Source organism: Anas acuta, chromosome 12, assembly GCF_963932015.1.
Source record: "Anas acuta chromosome 12, bAnaAcu1.1, whole genome shotgun sequence".
Classification (NCBI taxonomy): Eukaryota; Metazoa; Chordata; class Aves; order Anseriformes; family Anatidae; genus Anas; species Anas acuta.
The window spans coordinates 11,544,810-11,564,089 of record NC_088990.1 but is presented as its reverse complement, the minus strand read 5'-3'; the positions used below and the strand labels follow the sequence as shown (position 1 = coordinate 11,564,089).

Genomic DNA, 19,280 nt, shown 5'->3' with positions numbered 1-19,280 from the left:
CTCCCTGGAATTTTTTTTATTTATTTTTTTTTGGTTAGGCCATTCCACAGCCAAGCTGCCTGCTGTGCATGTAGCAGTGCGGTTGGCGTTAGTGAGACAAGGTGCCTGTCCAAGGCCGGATCCAGGCCACTAACCCTCCCGTGGTCCCTGTTCCTCAGAGCGAAGCGTAGCACTTAGCTCCCTGCGTCCCACCAAGGCGGAGGGGCCCAGCCGGCTGCGAAGGCACCCCAGGACGCGGCCGGACGCGGCGGACACGGCGGACGCCTCCATCGTCTCCTCCTCCTCCTCCTCCCAGTCATCCACCTCCTGCTTACCCCACCTGCCCCGCAAGCGCTTCCAGATGTACTCCAAATCGCCCTTCTACCGAGCGGGGGGGCCGGGTGAGCCCCCCGAGCCCACCTCGGGGCCACCTGACGACCGCCCTCAGTTCACCACCCGCGGGACCTTCAACCCGGAGAAGGGCAAGCAGAAACTGAAGAGCGTGAAGAATTCCCCCCCGAAAACCAAAGAGCCACCAGAGGGGGGCACGGGCCGCAAGAGAAACCCCGAGGCCGACCGGGCCGCCGGCCAGCAGCTCGTCCTCCTGGGGAGCAACGAGTTCATGGTGTGAGGTGTGAGCCCCCGGCCCTGTGGCGAAGCCTCGAGCATCCCCTGTTGTCACCATCATCATCGTCACCATCTTCCTCACCAATTGCTTGGGCGCCAGCGCCAGAGGAAGACGAGCGCTCAATCCAGAAGGCTGGTGGGGACGGATTCAGCAGTGGCCTTAACGGTGTGGGGTCGGGAGCGGCCGGGGCAGGCGGCCTGGGGACAGAGGGACAGAGGAGGGACAGAAGGACGTCGGTGGGGAAATGGAAAGCCCTGGGTCCCACCTCGGGAAGGGCGCGTTGCTCTTTGTCCGGGTGACAGCGCCGCAGCCGAACCCTTGTGCCGAGCTGCCCGTGGCTGGAGGTCCCATCATCAAGCGAGGAAGTAGGAATGCGTGGAAAGCAAAGCCCAAAAGCCCACAAAGGCGCCTGGGTCCGGCCGCGCTGCCGGCGGGAGTGGGCTCCGAGACCCCTGCGCTGTAATCGTGTCATTCAAGCAAAAGCCAAGTGCATGGAAAAGCGTTAAGGAAATCTGCCAAAAGTCATCTTTTTTTTGTTCGTTTGTTTTTCAATGTGACCTAACCACCCTCCTCTTGTTTTTTTTTGTTTTGTTTTGTTTTGTTTTTTTTGAGACCATCAGTATTAAAAAAATGATAATAATAATCAAGGACTTACTTGAAGCTCTATCTGTTTATATTCTGGCTTACTGGAGTTTATTGTAAATATTTTTTTTTTATTTTTTAACTATTTTTCCCCAGATAGGAGTTTTATTTTTCTGTGCCAGGGCAAGGGAAGCGATGGGCACAGTGGGGTCACCGCGGGCGTCCCGCTGTCCCACCCGTCACCTGGCGGCAGCGTGCACGTCACCGCGCACATCGTCTTTGGCGAGAAATCCACGGGGCTGTAATTAGCGTCACTTGGAAGCAGTGCCCGTGATCGCGCTAATTATCAGCGCTCGCCAACAACCGGGGGCTTAATCCCTCCCGCACCAGCTCGGTTGCAGCCCGGGTGCTCGGAGAAGCACCGCGGTCGCTGGAAGAGAGGAGAGATTAGGAGCCCGGGGACGCTAATTGGATTAATAAATGCTGGATCTGCCCTTTTGGATAGGCTGCTCGCTCCGTGCGTCTGCAGGCTGAGGCTCAGCTCCTTTCCCTAAACGCCAAGAAAAAGGGGGAAAATACCAATAATTGTGTCTTCCTGGGTATTTTGCATTAGTTTGACTGGGGCTGGGGATGCTCGGCTCCTTCCAGTCTTGCTCCTGCCCTCAGCGCTCGCGGCATCGGCTCGGTCCTGCAGTGCAGCCCCCTCTTCCCAGCCCAAGTGCCAGTTATTTCAAGGGATGTTTTATTTATTTATTTCATTCCTTTTCTTCTTCCTTTTTTTTTAATTATTATTATTTTGGAAAGGGGAAATGATTTAAGCTGCATGGGGGAAGAAAGCGTTGTCCCTGCTCTGCCTCCCTGCTTGGGATTGGGAGGAATGAAACCCCCGTCGCTGGGCGAAACGGGCCGGGGCCGTGCTAGGACCAGAGCGGGGCACAGCGGGGCAGGGGCGCGGCGATGCTCACAAGGGCAGGAATTTACTGGGGAAAAGCCTGTAAACGGCACGAGCACCCAGCAAGAGCCTGGTGCAGTCAGCGTTGGGTCCCCAGAAATCATGGAAAATTGGGTGTTTGAGCCGCTTCCCACTCGGCATGGATCCAGCGCCCAGCTTGCTTCCCCTCAAGGGTAAATTGCCATTTTTGGGGAGGCAAAAGGTTAGGTTTTGAAGACGATCCGCTCCTCGTACCAAGTGAATGTACTTACTACTGGAAAGGACATGGGCTGCGTGTTGTTAATTATTATTTTTAACGGAAATTTTTTAAGTAATTTATAAGTATGCTGAGTGTAAATTAAAAAGGAAAAAAAAAACAAAGTATGTATTGTAAGAGGATATATTATCCTGTGTCATACTCTCTATAAATTTTACCTGTTAAAAAAAAAAAAGAAAAAGAAAAAAAAAAAAAGAAATAAAAGCGTAATTATATAAAGGAGAATGATTTATCTCTCCCCTGGCAGCGGGGAGGGGGGCAGCTGGCAAGCTGTCATGTCGCGTCCGCGGGTTCTCTTTAATTTCTTAATTAATGTTGTTCCCTTCCCTCCTGCAATAAGGCCGTCGTTCTGTATAAAGTGCAATTTTTGTGTAATATTTCTCCGACGTATACCGTGTGGCTGTACAAAGCGGCTTGGTGGCCGAGTGAACCCCTCGCTTATTAAAGAGCTGTAACGAGGAGCGCCTGGCGCTGGGTGATGTCTTTGGTGCAGGGGGGATGCTCGGGGGGGCTGGCGCCGTGGGAAGTGCCCCAAAAAGGTAACATTTTCTCCCGTTTCCATGTCTTCGGGTGGGTTTTGCTTCTTGGCTTTCCATTTGGTGCTGGAAATCTGTTTTTTCTGTTGCTTTTTCCAGCCCAGTGTTCCCTGTGTCCCCAGTGCCAGACCCCAAACAAAGGCCAGGAGGAGGCTGGCTGCAAAAGCCCTCTTTATTCTGAGTACAAAATGGGGGGCAGGCTGCGAGCCCCCCAGGGTGGGGAGCCGGTCCGTGAGGCGCATCCCATGGACCTGGCCACCACCTCGGGCACGTTCAGGCCAGGACGAGGAGCCCCAGGGGGTGACAAGGGGACAACAAACAGCCCAGGGGTGCGATGGGGGGGTCCCAAAAGCCAACGAGCGATGGCCGGGTGGCGGCGGGGGGGGGCTCAGTTCTTGAACATGTCGCAGAGCAGCTTCTCCATGGGGGTGTTGCCGATGGTGCGGCGGAAGAAGAGCAGCTCCACGCGCTCGGAGGAGAGGAAGCGCAGTGCGGGCAGGAGCAGCAGCAGCTTCCCGAACCTGGGGGACAGAGGGGTTGGTGGTGGGTGGTGTCACCACCCCCAGTGTCCCCGGCACCCGCTGGGGATGGGGACGGCCGTACCTGACGGGCTGCCCCGGGTAGTGGGAGCGGTTGTGCTGGCCCAGCATCACCTGCGACTGGTCCTGCAGGTTCTCTACCTGCTCGGGGTCCTTCAGGCCGCGGGTCTCTGTGAGGACAGCAAGCATTGGGGTAGGGGGACGTGGGGACAGGCCGTGGGGGACCCAGGCGTGTCCCCTCACCTGGCTTGAAGAGCACCACGGCCTTCATGCAGGCGAATTCAGTGGGGTCGACTGCCAGTGCCTTGAAGCGCCCGAGGGTCTCCTGCAGCGCCCGGACATCCATGGTGGCCGGCAGCAGCTTGCCAGGGGACGGCTCGGGGACAGCCAGCAGCGGGCAGCTCTCCAGGGGCATGGACCACTGGATGGCGCAGAGCAGGAACAGCTCGCTCCATGCTTCCTCCAGCAGGATCACCTTGGGGGCAACCAAAACCCCATCAACCCCCTTGGAGCACCCACGGGTGGGCAGAGGAACATCTCCCATGACCAGGAAGGGAGCTCAGGGAGGCTCCAACCATCCCGCTGTCACCTTTCATGTACTGGGGTGGTCCCCACCTGGTCGCGGAAGGGCAGGTTGGAGAAGACGGGCAGGTTCTTGGCCCACTTGACAGCCATGAAGAGGAGGCGTGCCGAGGTCTCGTAGACATTTTCGGGGCCAGCCGCCGGGTACGGTGCCACCTGGTACTCGCTGCCTGCCCGCTCGGGCTCGCTGCCCGTCACGTCCACCGTCTCATCGGCTGTGGGGACGGTGACATGGTGTCACCCTGCCGTGGGGACTCAACCCCAGAGTCCCCCCGAACACCGACAGCCACCCACCGTCCTCAGGCTCCAGCTTGGCGCAGGTCTCGGCCGTCATCAGGCTGGCCATGAAGCGGTGGTTGGTGGGCGGTGTGGGTGCACGGGGGACGGTGGTGGTGGCAGCGGTGGCCCCGGGGCCACGCGGGGCTGGGCAGGGGACCGAGGGGACCTCGCGTGTGGCGGCCACGTGCTCGGGGGGCAGCTCAGCATCCAGCTCGATGCTATCCAGCCGGACCTGGGCCGTGCTGCGGGGCTGACGCTCGTTCTGCACGGCTGCGGGGACACGGTGGCATCAACAGCGGCCACCCCCCATGGTCACCTCCCTCCCCATCGTGTCCCCCCACGCTCACCGTCCTTGTTCATGCCGGCTTGCAGGCACTTCTTGAGCCGGCAGGCCTGGCACTGGTTGCGGTGCGCCTTGTCCACCGGGCACAGCCCCGTCCCCGCCTGGCACCTGCGAGGAGAGGTGGCACCCGGCTGTGCCCGCAGGGGTGGCCCTGTCCCCCCCAGGGGTGTCCCATGCTGGGAGCACTTTGTCCCTGCTGGGTGTCTTGTCCCCTGGGGGGTGGCCTCTACCCAGCGAACATCCTTGTCCCCGTGGGTGTCCTGTCCCCTCTGGGTGCCCTGTCCCTGAGAAAACCCTCCCTTGCTGGGTGTCCTACCCCAATGAACGCCAAGTCCCCATCTGTACTCCCAGTTTCTGTCTGTCCCCATGGACCCCTGCCCGCTGCCTGTCCCCCGGTCCCCGTCCCCCCGCTGCCCACCTGTAGATGAGCTTCCTGCGGACGCTGCGCTTGAAGAAGCCGCTGCAGCCGTTGCAGGCGTAGATGCCGTAGTGCTTCCCGCTGCTGGTGTCCCCGCACACCTTGCACAGCAGCACGGGGCTCAGCGCCTTGCCGGGGGCCGGGCTCAGCCCTGCGGGAGCAGAGCCACAATGCTCGGGGTGATCAGGGGCACCCCCGTGTCCCTTGTCCCACCTCACCTCTCCCCACTGTCCCCAGCACCCAGGTGATGGGGTCACTCCCACCTCCACGGGTCCAGCCCGGGGGACCTCAGATGTCCCAGAGGACAGGAACGGGGACTCCACAGGGCTCAGCATCTTCCCATGTCCCCGGGATGCCCCGCGAGGAGCTCTCACAGGACTTTTAAATGGGGAAGGAAAGGTGTCCCTAGGGCTGGGGACACTGGGTGACCTAGGGCTCGGGGACCACAGGCATTGCAGAGAAGGGGCACAGCAGGGGGATGCAGGAACCCTGATGGGGACCGGGACCATCCAGAATAAGGACAGGAGACCCTGGACATCATGGATAAGGACCACCACTGAGGATCCTAAGCATCCTGGACAAGGCCCACCATGGGGAACCCCAAGCATCCCAGAGAAGGACCACGGTGGAGGACCCCGAGCATCCCGAAGAAGGACAGCGGCGGCAGACCCCGTGCAGCGGGGCGCTGGCTCTTACCCGAGGGGCTGTCCTCCAGCCCGGCGCTCACCACCGACCCCACCGGCGACGCAGCCATGCCGGGATGTCCCCGTCCCTGTCCCTGCCGCGGGGCTGCTCCCACCTCCCGGCAGCTCTGCGGGCTGGGGGCCGTGGCCGTGCTCTCTTCAAGGCAGATTAGCGCCGGGCGCTGTGTAAGCAGCCGCCTGTTTGTCACCGTCTTAATCTTTAGTGTCTGCGCGGGGGGGGCGATCAATCAGCCACGCGATGAAGAATTAAAAAGGTGCTGAGCCCCAGCCCGGCCGCCTCCCTGTAACCCTAAACCCCGCGACACCAAAGCCACCAAAGCCACCCGTGGAGGGACATGGGGTGAGGGGGGGGGGGGGTGCACTGCGATGCAGCCGCCCCCAGAAGTGGAGGGCTGAGATTGTGGGAGGGAGGTTGGGGTCGGGGGGAGGCTGGGGTGTCCTGGCCCCTCCATCCATGCTGCGCCCACCAGGCCCTGTAAGCGCATAAGCCCCTTGCTAAGGAGTTTAGAGGGGAATAACAAAAAAAAAAAGGTAATTACGGAGTGGAGGGGTGACACTCCCCCCTTCCCTGCTCCCAAGCAATTAATTACAAGCCCTGATCGAGGGAGATGATTGAAGCCCCCACACACCCCAAGCAGCTTAGTGCTGGTGCATGGGGCTGTGCCCCCACTGAATGTCCCCACTCCCCCCCCCGAGGCCAGCAGCCTTGGTGTCCCCCCTGGGGGGGGGACTCCTGGGGCTTTGGGCTGTGGCTGCTGACGTGGCAGTGCGGGGCCAGGTGGCCCCAGGGTTACGCAACGGCCGCTAAACCCTCACCGTGAAAGGGCAGCACAATTTGGGATTTGAGGGCTTTAGGTGCTAAACCCCCCCCTGCAGCCACCGGGGACAGGATGGGGGGGTGGTGGTGGGGGGGGACTGGGACAGGGATAGGATGGGATGGGGATGGGGAGGGATGGGACGAGGTGGAATAGAATGGGATGGGGTGGGATTGGAATGGGGTGGGATGAGGATTGAATGGGAATGGGGATGGGGTGGGATTGGGAATGGGGATGGGATGGGATTGGGATGGGGAGGGGATGAGCTGGTATAGGATAGGATGAGGATTGAACAGGAATGTGGATGGGATAGGATGGGATGGGGATGAGGAGGGAATGGGATGGGATGGGATGGGATGGGATGGGATGGGATGGGATGGGATGGGATGGGATGGGATGGGATAGGAATGGGATGGGGATGGGGTTGGATGTGGTGCTTAGGGACATATTCTACTGGGTAATATTGATGGTAGGGGGATGTTTGGACCAGATGATCTTGAAGGCTCTTTTCCAACCTTAGTGATTCTATGGGATGGGGAGGGACTGCATAAAGGGGCACCCCCATGGCAGTGGGACATGACAGTTTTTGGCCACATTGGGATGGCGATAGGCGCTGACTCGGCTAATTTGTCGCCCCGCCGCGCTCTGCTCTGTGCCGCCGGTAAAAAGCCAGCTCCGGAGCTGGGATTTGGGAGGGGGATTAGCCCCGGCAGCCATCTGCTGCCGGCCAATAATCATCATGCCGAGGAAATCCAATAATTACAAAAATATTGCTCCCATCCCCATTTTGCCCTTGCACCCGGCTGTGGGACCCCCACCCATGGGTCCCCACTGCGGTGTCCCCACCAGCATCCCGATGGGGCAATGGGGGCAGTCGGGGACCTGCCGGTGCCTGGTGCCACCACCAAGGGGCCGCCAGTGGCCCCAGTGCTGGGGTCCCCAGTGAAGGAGCAAATGTTAAAGCCCGTGACCCAGCTCCGTGACAGATGCCGCGGGATTACCCAGCCTAAAACCTTGGGATCGCCCCCCTCCCTTCTCCCCAGCATTTAATTACTAATTTACTAATTACCCCAAGATGCTGCTGGCGGTCTTGAGACCCGTGCCCTAATCCCAGCAGCCGTGGGGAGCACACGGATGTTCTCCGGTCAGGGGATGGCTCAGCTGGGGACATCGGAAGCCCTGCTCCTGGTGGTGATGGTGGGGATCTGAAGAGGGTGGTGGGGACCCAGGGGACAAGGTGGGGACCAGGAGTGGGTGATGGGGACCAGAAGGGGTTGATGGTGGAGACCAGAAGGAGACTATGAGGACTGGAGGGGAGTGACGGGAACAAGGAGGTGACAGGGACCAGGAGGAGGTGATGGGACCAGAAGGGGATGATGGAGCCTGGGAGCTGGTGGTAGGGACCAGGAGGGGACAACAAGGCTCAGGCAGGGGTGATGGTGACCAGAAGGGCCTGATCGAGACCTCAGAGAGATGGTGGAGCACAGCTGGGGACAGAGGGGACCAGAAGGAGATGGTGGGGACCAGGAGGTGATAACAGAGCCCAAGAGGGCACAACAAGGATCGGGGGACAGGTGATGATGACCAGAAAGGCCTGACTGGCTCTGGGAGGGGATGAGGGGATCAGAAGGGGACAATGGAGACCTGGAGGATTTGATAGTGACCAGAAGATGATAATGGAGCATGGGAGAGAATGGTGGGGACCAGGAGGTGACAGCAGGGACCGGGGGGGACAATGGGAACCAGGAGGGGATGACAAAGATCAGGAGGAGGCAGTGAGGTGCAGGTGGGGATGGTGGGGACCAAGAGCTGGGGATCAGGAGGGGACAAAAGAAACCAAAAGAAGACACAAAGTTCTGGAAGGGGACAAGAGGGACTCTGCTGGCCCCACACAGCCCCTGGTGGCACCAGTGGTAGCTGTGATGGGTTAACGCAGCCACCGGCGCTCAGCCGTGTCAAGGCCAGGCTCCGGTTTCACCCGTCGTTAGCTCTCCTTTACCGGAGGCTCCTTTTCCCTTTGTGCCCCTGCTGTGACAAATGACGCCAGGTGGCAGCGGGCGGTGACAGCTCCCAGATCACCCGTGCTGATCCTTGCCAAAACCTTTGCTGACCCCCAGATAAAACTTTAATGTGGCTCCGGGGCTGACCTGGCCATGAAACCCGGCCCCAGGGGCAAGCGTCTCCCTGGGGACATTCTGGTGGCCATAGGGGGGTGGCAGCACCACCCTGGTGGCCATGGGCTCAGGTCCATCATAAAAGGCGTCTTGTGAAAACCTTACAGTCACCCAAGGAGTTTGCTGAGGAAATGTCCCACCAGGTGGGGACAGTCCCCCTGGGAGGGCCCCGTGTCACTGGGATGGGGCGGGCTCGGTGGCAGTGGTGGGGCCGGTTGGGACAGTCTGGGCACATTCCTGGGCGCGGGCACTGCCAGCGAGTCGGGGTCCTGAAGCTTGGGGACTGCAGCAGAACCAGGGGACATCGGAGGAGACCCCAAGGTAAGGGGGGCGCAGGTGAAGCCACGTCCCCAGTGATGGCACGGTGCCCGAGGCCAGGGCTCGGTGCTCAGTGACGTGGCACCACCGAGGACCTGGGGACACCGCGGTCCCCAAGCTGGGGCTGGCACGTCACCGTGGCCCCCACCATATCTGTCCTTGCAGATGAACCTCCTGGCACAGGTAGCTGGGGAGCCACCAAGGAGGCCACCGCACCCTGTCCCCATGGTGTCACCCTGGGGTCCTGACAGCCTGCACCGTCTGTGCTGAGTCTGGGGGCAAGGGGACGTGGGTGCATGGGGAGGGTGCTGAGGGTGAGCTGGGTGCCACAAGAGATGGGTGCCACCCATCTGGTGACACCAGGGTGGCTCTGGTCCTGCTCTCTCCCCCCAGGTGAGCTCCATGCTACAGACCCTGCAGGACAAGGTCCCCCTGTTCCTCCAGCCCTGGCACTGGCTGAGCTCCTGGGTGCGGCAGGTTTGGGTGGCACCATTCAGGTGGGGGGGTGACATCAAGGGACGTACCTTGGTGACGCTGCCCCAAATTTGTCCGGGTCTGGGGCAGGTTGGGTCCCAGTGCCACCGGGGTGACCGTGAGTATTTGTCCTTCCAGGTGAGCAGCTCCAAGCAGGTAAGTGCCAGCATCCCCTCCATGTCCCACACCACCCGTCCCATCACATAACAGGGCAAACCTGGCTTTTACTCAGCACCCACGGGTGCTCTGGACCTAGTCCACTTGTGCTAGCTGCAGATGACTTCCAAAGCCCCTTTCCTGGTCCATGGAGACCCAAAACCACTGTGGGATGGGGACAAGCCAGTGGGTCAGTGCTGCACCCACAGCAGCTGGCTGGAGGTGACACATGGTGGTGTCCCCAGGCAGTGGCAGGAGTTGCGAGCACGGCGGCATTCTTCCTCTGTGAGGGGCTGCTCGGTCAACACTTTGATGTTGTGCCCAACGGGGTGGCGGAGCCTCAGCCTGGGGACCTCTTCCTCTTCCCACTGGCCTCAGGTGGCCCTGGCTGGTGGGGTGCCCATGCTGGTGTCTATTGTGGCAATGGGGAGATCATCCACCTGGAAGGTGAGTGGCGGGGGGAGCATCCCTGCACAAGGGACATGGGGCATAGCATCTCCTCCTTGGTGACACCAACCCTCCTCGGGGACCTCAACCCTATTTAGTGACCTCAACCTTCCTTAGGGACCCAACCCTCCTGGTGTCTCCAGTCCTCCTTGGGGACCCTAACCCCACCTGGGGACCCTAATGCTCTCGATGTCTTCAACCCTCTTTGACAACCCCAACCCTCCCTGTTGACAACAGCCTTCCTGGGGACCCAATCCTCCTTGGGCACCTCAACCTTATTTGGAGCCCAAACCCTCCTGGTGACCTCAATACACTTCACCACTTCAATGACCCCAACCCTCCTTGGGCATCTCAACCCTTTTTGATGACCCCAAGCCTCCTTGGGGACATCAACGCTGTTTGGGGACCCAACCTCCCGGTGACCCCAACTCTTCTCGGTGACCCCAACCTTCTTGGGGGACATCACCTCCACCCCACAGGCACCTCGGGAACGTCCCCAACAGGGATCGTGGCCAAGCACAGTAAGAGCCACCTCCTGCGGACACGGGGCCCTGCCAAGGTGCTGCGGATGAAGCAGGGGCTGGATGCGGCCACCCTGCAGCAGCGGGCCCAGGCAGCCATGGACATGGTGCTGGAGTACGATGCTGTCACCTGCAACTGTGTCCACTTCGCTCTTGCCCTGCTGGGGCTGGGCCAGCTCGCTGGGGACATGGTGGGTGCCATTATCCCCAAGCCTAGGGGACCGCAATATCCACCCCGGCTGAGTGTCACTGGAGCTGTCTTCTCTCCTAGATGTCCCCAGAGCTACAGTGAAGAAGCTGGTGATGCGACCTGGGAAGCACGCAGGGCTGGAGCATCCTTCCTGGGCCACCGGCGGGATGTGGGATAAAGGCTAGAGGGTGTGGGGTATGGGATGCGAGGTGTGGATGTGGGTGCTGGCATGTGCCCACAGCTTTTCAATAAAAGGTTGCACGTGAAACCCTGCACCACTGCAGCATGAGGACACCACAGCAACTTGTCTGTTACAGGGACAAACACTGGCTTTAAGCCCCTCGGCCACCGCCTGCCCCAGTGGGAGATGTCCAGCACCAGCATTGGGCTTTTCCACTTTTGCTTTCCCTTCTCAGAAGCCCAATGCCACCACCCCTTCCTGCCTTCCAAGAAGGAAGTGGCTGCTTCCTGGTGTCCCCTGCAGATAAACTCACCTTTGTCCCTCAGGTCGCTGCCTCCTGCCTGGAGGAGAGAGGGTAGAGGAGCCTCGTTGGCATGGGTTGTTCCCAATCCCCCCAGCTCCTTGTGCACCCCCCGCCTCCTCACTCAGAGCAGCAGAAGAAGCAGAAAAGTCTTCGGCTCTGTGTGCAACGCTCTGCATCAGCCGAAATACCAGTGTGTTTCTACCACTATTTTCATCAAAAATCCCAAACACAGCATCACACCAGCCTCTACAAAGAAGATTAACTGTCTCCCAGCTGAAACCGTGACAATATCCACCCTTTATTCCGTACCACTTACACCATGCTCAGGTCCCACGCTTTCTAAGACAATCGCATTAGCCACCACCCTTTGATTAATACACAAAGATAATTGCCTTAGTCTATGGACCACACCTGCCAAATGTCCATAACATGTCTGTTGAGTTCTTTTAGTCCATGATTAGCTTCTATCTGTTATGACAGTCACTCGGGGCAGGAGGGGCAGTGTGTTGCATGGAGCTATTGGATGCCAACGCCATCTCAGGTCAGGTCACTGCTGTTCTTGCACTACTTCTTGTGAGGCCCATCCACCTCAGTCCTATAGTCCTGACACAGGAATTCCTATAATATGCAACTCAGATCATGGCTTACAACAATTTAAAGGCATTTCCATTGCAGTCCTCACCCCTTGCTCTTTTGGACCAGGCCGTAGGGTTGCAATTAACCCCAACCCTTGTCCCTGCTCCAGCCTGGGATTTTCCTTTGGCCACAGTCCCTTAGAGGTCTACTTGCTGTGTCATGGACTAATCCATGGCTGCAGATGCTTCAAGGTCTACCTGTCCTCGTGTGGATTTTTTTGTGTGGTCACAGGCACTTCAGGGTATGCGTGCTGCCATGTGGACTCATCCACAGGTGACAGTCCCACTGGCTTGAGCTCAGTCTGAGCCCCAGGATGTCCAGCCAAAACCACGGCAGCTGCTCCAGGTCTCTGTGGGCTTTCTTCTGGGGACTTGGTCAGCTCCCACACCCATGGGAGAGTTTCTGGGCTGCTTCATGCCCATGAAAGGGTTCCCGGGGGAGGAGAAAATGTCCATGTGGCTTGGGAAGGAGGAATCAGCAGAAAGGAGCAGCCCTGTGCCACCTCAGGGTGGGAGGTGACAACAGCCTTTAGCCCATCTGTTTCCATTTTAGGAGATGCAGGTACCAAAGGTCATCAGGAGATGGGCAGGATCAACCAGGTGTGCTGAAAACCAGCCCTGCAAACAGTGCTTGCAAGGGTAAAGTGCAGGCTGGGGCCCATCCCTGAGCACACAGAGAACCACAGCAGGACAGCCTGGTGCAAGGTAGCCATTCTTCACCCTCAACGTGGGCCTGAGGATGTCGTCCAGTGCCGTGAGTAGAATGATTTGGGATTTCTCGCCTTTCCTCCTAGTGCTTCTGCAGGGGATGTGCTGTCCTGGGGCAGGGTACACAACAAGACCTGCACTGGCAGTGTTTTGGGGCAATGGGGACCACTTCTGCCCCATGTTGAAGCTGCATCTTCCCTTTCTCTCCTAAGCATTCTTCCAGTAGAGCGAGTGAGGCAGTCGGGTTCCTGTTTCAGATACATATGCCTCGGTTCACAACAAATTTTGAAGAGCTGCCGGTGGAGAGCAAACTGCAGCCCGGGGATGTCCTGCTCTTCCCCTTACAGAACAAACCTCCATTTTGCCCAGAATTCTTCAAGCATGCTGCCGTCTACTGTGGGGATGAGGAGATCATCCACTTCCAGAGTGAGCTCATGCCCCCCATCTTCTATTCAGGTCACGGCAGTGGCCAGTGAAGGCACATGGTAATAGCCAGCTCTTTCCTTTCCAGACACGGGCGATCATGAAAATAGAGGAGAAATCAGCAAGGAAGGCCTCCATGCTATGTTAAAGAGGAGGGAGAAATGCTGGATTTACAGGAAAAAGGGTGGGGTTGACCTTGATGCTTTCCAGAAAAAAGTCCAGGAGGTGATGAACAGCACAGCCCAGTACAGTCTCACGGAAAACAACTGCATCCACTTCGCACTCTACCTACTGGACTTGTTGGATTTCTACTCAGAGGCAGTGAGTATGGAGACAGGGCAGCGCATGTGCAGTGGGCCAAACGAGTCCCCAGACAAACGGACATCTTTTTCCTGCAGGTTAAAGTCTGCAAGAATGACAGCCATGGCACTGTAGTGAGTATTTGCATGAGTGTCACTGCTCCCTCCAGGGCTGGGTCTCCCGGGAGGGCTGAGGTCCCCAAGGAGGGATGCGGTTCGTAAGGAGGGCTGGGGTCCCCAGGGAGATTTGGGTTCCCCAAGAGGCTCCTGGTCCATAGGAACGTCACAGAATCATAGAATACCCCAGGTTGGAAGTGACCCACAAGGACCACGGAGTCTAACTCCTGGCTCCACACAGGACTATCTAAAAGTGAAACTGCATTTCTAAATGCTTCCTGATCTCTGGCAGGTTCCGTACAGTGGTGCTGGGAGATCCTGTTACATGTGACCACCCTCGCTGTGAAGAACCTTTTCCTGACACCCAGCCTGACCGTCCCCATCCCAGCTCCATGCCGTTCCCTCAGGTCCTGTCGCTGTCCCCAGAGAGCAGAGCTCAGCACCTGCCCCCCTGCTTCCTTTGTGAGGGATCTGCAGGCCGCCATGAGGCCTCCCCTCAGCCTGCTCTGCTCATGGCCCTCAGCCGCTCCTCACGCAGCTTGCCCTCAGACCCTCACAATCTTTGCTGCTCTCCTTTGGACGCCTTCTAATGTTTTTATGTCCTCCTTATATTGCCTGGGTCCCCAGCAGGGTGGGCCCCCAAGGAGTTACTGGGGTCTCCAAGGAGGGTGGTGGTCACCAGGCCGCTCGTGTTCCAGAGGAGCAAGCAGAAGGTGTGAGGGGCGGCCAGCGGCCCGTTCCCCTCCATGTCCAGGGCAGCCATGTCCCTTTGTCCCCACGCTTTGCCTTTCCACGCATCTGCTTCCTGCAAATCATGACTTTTCGGGGGTGCTCCTTTCTGTTTTTTTGCGCTGGATCATTTCACTCAGCACCCTCTGCGCAGGAAAGAAACATTAATCAGCTGCTTTATTAATTATTTCCACCTAATCTGCTCATATTTGCTGCTTTATATCCTGAGTGATTGGGTGAAGTAACTGCCCAGATGAAAGTCACTATTTCTGTCTTAATGAAAATATGAAATAAAAAATGTTGAAATGTGGAAAAAGAATAGAATTTCTGAATTATCTTCAAATAATGATGATATCCTGAATGCTCTGAAAATACTGATTATTTGTTAATAGCAATGAGGCTTATCTCTGAATAGTGTTACTTATCTGTAAATAATAAAAATAACAATGGTAGTAATAATATTAGTAGTAATAAATGATGATAATAGTAGAGGATGATAATAATAGTAAATAATAATAGTAAGTGATAACAATAATAGTAAGTGATGATAATGATAGTGATAGTGATGATGATGAAAATCACAGCGATGATAATAATAATATTCTGAATAATAATACAAATATTTTATTATCCACCTCGCTGGGTGGACGCGGGAAAGGCTGTGGATGTGGTCTACCTTGACTTCAGCAAGGCTTTTGACACCGTCTCCCACAGCATTCTCCTCAAGAAACTGGCTGCTCTTGGCTTGGACTGGCGCATGCTTCGTTGGGTTAGAAACTGGCTGGATAGCCGGGCCCAAAGAGTCGTGGTAAATGGAGTCAAGTCCAGTTGGAGGCCAGTCACTAGTGGCGTCCCCCAGGGCTCGGTGCTGGGGCCGGTCCTCTTTAACATCTTCATCAATGATCTGGACGAGGGCATTGAGTGCACCCTCAGTAAGTTTGCAGATGACACCAAGCTATGCGCATGTGTCGATCTGCTCGAGGGTAGGAAAGCACTGCAGGAGGATCTGGATAGGCTGCACCGATGGGCTGAGGTCAACTGCATGAAGTTCAACAAGGCCAAGTGCCGGGTCCTGCACCTGGGGCGCAATAACCCCAAGCAGAGCTACAGGCTGGGAGATGAGTGGTTGGAGAGCTGCCAGGCGGAGAAGGACCTGGGAGTGATGGTGGACAGTCGGCTGAATATGAGCCAGCAGTGTGCTCAGGTGGCCAAGAAGGCCAACGGCATCCTGGCTTGTATCAGAAACAGTGTGGCCAGCAGGGCTAGGGAGGTGATCGTCCCCCTGTACTCGGCTCTGGTGAGGCCGCACCTCGAGTACTGTGTTCAGTTTTGGGCCCCTTGCTACAAGAAGGACATCGAGGTGCTTGAGTGGGTCCAAAGAAGGGCGACGAAGCTGGTGAGGGGCCTGGAGAACAAGGCCTGCGAGGAGCGGCTGAGGGAGCTGGGCTTGTTCAGCCTGGAGAAGAGGAGGCTCAGGGGCGCCCTTATTGCTCTCTACAGATACCTTAAAGGAGGCTGTAGTGAGGTGGGGGTTGGCCTGTTCTCCCACGTGCCTGGTGACAGGATGAGGGGGAATGGGCTAAAGTTGTGCCAGGGGAGTTTTAGGTTAGATGATAGGAAGAACTTCTTTACTGAAAGGGTTATCATAGAATCATAGAATCATAGAATATCCTGAGTTGGAAGGGACCCTTAAGGATCATCAAGTCCAACTCTTGACACCGCACAGGTCTACCCAAAAGTTCAGACCATGTGACTAAGTGCACAGTCCAATCTCTTCTTAAATTCAGACAGGCTCGGTGCAGTGACCACTTCCCTGGGGAGCCTGTTCCAGTGTGCAACCACCCTCTCTGTGAAGAACCCCCTCCTGATGTCAAGCCTAAATTTCCCCTGCCTCAGCTTAACCCTTAACCCTTAACCTCAGCTTAACCCAGTTAGACATTGGAACAGGCTGCCCAGGGAGGTGGTGGAGTCACCATCCCTGGACGTCTTTAAAAGACGTTTAGATGTAGAGCTTAGGGATATGGTTTAGTGGGGACTGTTAGTGTTAGGTCAGAGGTTGGACTCGATGATCTTGAGGTCTCTTCCAACCTAGAAATTCTGTGATTCTGTGATTCTGTGAGATCATGGGTTACAACAATTTAAACCCTCTTTGATAACCCCAACACTCCTCGGGGACCTAACCCTCTTGGTGTCCCCAACCCTCTTTGATGACCCCAACCCTCCTTGGGCATTTCAACCCTTTTTGATGACCCCAGACTTCCTTGGGGACATCAACGCTGTTTGGGGACCCAACCTCCCGGTGACCCCAACTCTTCTCGGTGACCCCAACCTTCTTGGGGGACATCACCTCCACCCCACATCATCTCAGGAACGTCCCCAACAGGGATCGTGGCCAAGCACAGTAAGAGCCACCTCCTGCGGACAGGGGGCCCTGCCAAGGTGCTGCGGATGAAGCAGGGGCTGGATGCGGCCACCCTGCAGCAGCGGGCCCAGGCAGCCATGGACATGGTGCTGGAGTATGATGCTGTCACCTGCAACTGTGTCCACTTCGCTCTTGCCCTGCTGGGGCTGGGCCAGCTCGCTGGGGACATGATGGGTGCCATTATCCCCAAGCCTAGGGGACCGCAATATCCACCCCGGCTGAGTGTCACTGGAGCTGTCTTCTCTCCTAGATGTCCCCAGAGCTACAGTGAAGAAGCTGGTGATGCGACCTGGGAAGCACGCAGGGCTGGAGCATCCTTCCTGGGCCACCGGCGGGATGTGGGATAAAGGCTGGAGGGTGTGGGGTATGGGATGCGAGGTGTGGATGTGGGTGCTGGCATGTGCCCACAGCTTTTCAATAAAAGGTTGCACGTGAAACCCTGCACCACTGCAGCATGAGGACACCACAGCAACTTGTCTGTTACGGGGACAAACACTGGCTTTAAGCCCCTCGGCCACCGCCTGCCCCAGTGGGAGATGTCCAGCACCAGCATTGGGCTTTTCCACTTTTGCTTTCCCTTCTCAGAAGCCCAATGCCACCACCCCTTCCTGCCTTCCAAGAAGGAAGTGGCTGCTTCCTGGTGTCCACTGCAGATAAACTCACCTTTGTCCCTCAGGTCGCTGCCTCCTGCCTGGAGGAGAGAGGGTAGAGGAGCCTCGTTGGCATGGGTTGTTCCCAATCCCCCTAGCTCCTTGTGCACCCCCCGCCTCCTCACTCAGAGCAGCAGAAGAAGCAGAAAAGTCCTCAGCTCTGTGTGCACTGCTCTGCAGCAACTGAAATACCAGTGTGTTTCTACCACTATTTTCATCAAAAATCCCAAACACAGCATCACACCAGCCTCTACAAAGAAAATTAACTGTCTCCCAGCTGAAACCATGACAATATCCACCCTTTATTCCGTGCCACTTACACCATGCTCAGGTCCCACGCTTTCTAAGACATTCGCATTAGCCACCACCCTTTGATTAATACACAAAGATAATTGCCTTAGTCTATGGACCACACCTGCCAAATGTCCATAACATGTCTGTTGAGTTCTTTTAGTCCATGATTAGCTTCTATCTGTTATGACAGTCACTCAGGGCAGGAGGGGCAGTGTGTTGCATGGAGCTATTGGATGCCAACGCCATCTCAGGTCAGGTCACTGCTGTTCTTGCACTACTTCTTGTGAGGCCCATCCACCTCAGTCCTATAGTCCTGACACAGGAATTCCTATAATATGCAACTCAGATCATGGCTTACAACAATTTAAAGGCATTTCCATTGCAGTCCTCACCCCTTGCTCTTTTGGACCAGGCCGTAGGGTTGCAATTAACCCCAACCCTTGTCCCTGCTCCAGCCTGGGATTTTCCTTTGGCCACAGTCCCTTAGAGGTCTACTTGCTGTGTCATGGACTAATCCATGGCTGCAGATGCTTCAAGGTCTACCTGTCCTCGTGTGGATTTTTTTGTGTGGTCACAGGCACTTCAGGGTATGCGTGCTGCCATGTGGACTCATCCACAGGTGACAGTCCCACTGGCTTGAGCTCAGTCTGAGCCCCAGGATGTCCAGCCAAAACCACGGCAGCTGCTCCAGGTCTCTGTGGGCTTTCTTCTGGGGACTTGGTCAGCTCCCACACCCATGGGAGAGTTTCTGGGCTGCTTCATGCCCATGAAAGGGTTCCCGGGGGAGGAGAAAATGTCCATGTGGCTTGGGAAGGAGGAATCAGCAGAAAGGAGCAGCCCTGTGCCACCTCAGGGTGGGAGGTGACAACAGCCTTTAGCCCATCTGTTTCCATTTTAGGAGATGCAGGTACCAAAGGTCATCAGGAGATGGGCAGGATCAACCAGGTGTGCTGAAAACCAGCCCTGCAAACAGTGCTTGCAAGGGTAAAGTGCAGGCTGGGGCCCATCCCTGAGCACACAGAGAACCACAGCAGGACAGCCTGGTGCAAGGTAGCCATTCTTCACCCTCAACGTGGGCCTGAGGATGTCGTACAGTGCCGTGAGTAGAATGATTTGGGATTTCTCGCCTTTCCTCCTAGTGCTTCTGCAGGGGATGTGCTGTCCTGGGGCAGGGTACACAACAAGACCTGCACTGGCAGTGTTTTGGGGCAATGGGGACCACTTCTGCCCCATGTTGAAGCTGCATCTTCCCTTTCTCTCCTAAGCATTCTTCCAATAGAACGAATGAGGCAACCATGTTCCTGTTCGAGATGGTTATGCCTTGGTTCACAACAAATTTTGAAGAGCTGCCGGTGGAGAGCAAACTGCAGCCCGGGGATGTCCTGCTCTTCCCCTTACGGAACAAACCTGTATATCTACCAGGAATCTTCAAGCATGTTGCCGTCTACTGTGGGGATGAGGAGATCATCCACTTCCAGAGTGAGCTCATGCTCCCCATCTTCTATTCAGGTCACGGCAGTGGCCAGAGAAGGCACATGGTAATAGCCAGCTCTTTCCTTTCCAGACATGGGCGATCATGCAGATGGAGGACAAATCTGCAAGGAAGGCCTCCATGCTACGTTAAA

The 19,280-nt window shown here is 56.9% G+C and overlaps 3 protein-coding genes across 25 annotated transcripts in view; 2 read left to right on the top strand and 1 right to left on the bottom strand.

The window, feature by feature from the left end:
* The window catches only part of MYO9A (myosin IXA), a 192,915-nt gene extending 190,057 nt beyond the window's left edge, over nucleotides 1-2,858 (top strand). For all 18 annotated transcript variants that reach the window (XM_068695727.1, XM_068695738.1, XM_068695739.1 and 15 more), the window contains one exon: nucleotides 159-2,858. In XM_068695727.1, coding sequence (XP_068551828.1) covers nucleotides 159-610 — 452 coding nt within the window. In that variant the 3' untranslated portion in view covers nucleotides 611-2,858. The remainder of the gene's footprint in view (nucleotides 1-158) is intronic.
* Nucleotides 2,859-3,321: 463 nt separating this feature from the next.
* Nucleotides 3,322-6,037, bottom strand: NR2E3 (nuclear receptor subfamily 2 group E member 3). The gene is made up of 8 exons (XM_068695927.1): nucleotides 5,791-6,037; nucleotides 5,095-5,245; nucleotides 4,681-4,784; nucleotides 4,349-4,603; nucleotides 4,088-4,269; nucleotides 3,716-3,947; nucleotides 3,537-3,642; nucleotides 3,322-3,454 (listed from the first exon to the last, which is right to left on the bottom strand). The coding sequence occupies exons 1-8, from the start codon at nucleotides 5,846-5,848 to the stop codon at nucleotides 3,322-3,324; spliced, it is 1,221 nt and encodes a 406-aa protein (XP_068552028.1). The 5' UTR covers nucleotides 5,849-6,037.
* A 2,943-nt stretch (nucleotides 6,038-8,980) lies between these two features.
* On the top strand, nucleotides 8,981-11,107 carry LOC137863033 (uncharacterized). Of its 6 annotated transcripts, none has more exons than XM_068695844.1 (7): nucleotides 9,001-9,108; nucleotides 9,271-9,288; nucleotides 9,499-9,573; nucleotides 9,670-9,735; nucleotides 9,981-10,182; nucleotides 10,686-10,894; nucleotides 10,975-11,107. In XM_068695844.1, exons 2-7 carry the CDS (start codon nucleotides 9,271-9,273, stop codon nucleotides 10,993-10,995), a joined length of 591 nt encoding a protein of 196 aa, XP_068551945.1. In that variant the 5' UTR covers nucleotides 9,001-9,108; the 3' UTR covers nucleotides 10,996-11,107. The 6 variants fall into 6 exon arrangements, 5 of the variants coding, with proteins under 5 accessions (XP_068551948.1, XP_068551946.1, XP_068551945.1 ...); XM_068695843.1 differs by having other exon boundaries at nucleotides 9,007-9,108; nucleotides 10,662-10,894; XM_068695846.1 differs by having other exon boundaries at nucleotides 9,008-9,108; nucleotides 9,718-9,735; nucleotides 10,662-10,894.
* Nucleotides 11,108-19,280: the final 8,173 nt, after the last annotated feature.

What these genes read in the sequence shown, in the direction of transcription:
- LOC137863033 (XM_068695843.1), top strand. An exon ending in GGCACTGGCTGAGCTCCTGG is followed by an intron (nt 9,574 to 9,669) that starts GTGCGGCAGGTT and finishes GGTCTGGGGCAG; the next exon opens with GTTGGGTCCCAGTGCCACCG. An exon ending in AGGTGAGCAGCTCCAAGCAG is followed by an intron (nt 9,736 to 9,980) that starts GTAAGTGCCAGC and finishes TGGTGTCCCCAG; the next exon opens with GCAGTGGCAGGAGTTGCGAG.
- NR2E3 (XM_068695927.1), bottom strand. Translation starts at nt 5,848, where the DNA reads ATGGCTGCGTCGCCGGTGGGGTCGGTGGTGAGCGCCGGGCTGGAGGAC. An exon ending in AGCCGGCATGAACAAGGACG is followed by an intron (nt 4,604 to 4,680) that starts GTGAGCGTGGGG and finishes GTGTCCCCGCAG; the next exon opens with CCGTGCAGAACGAGCGTCAG. An exon ending in TACCCGGGGCAGCCCGTCAG is followed by an intron (nt 3,455 to 3,536) that starts GTACGGCCGTCC and finishes TCTGTCCCCCAG; the next exon opens with GTTCGGGAAGCTGCTGCTGC.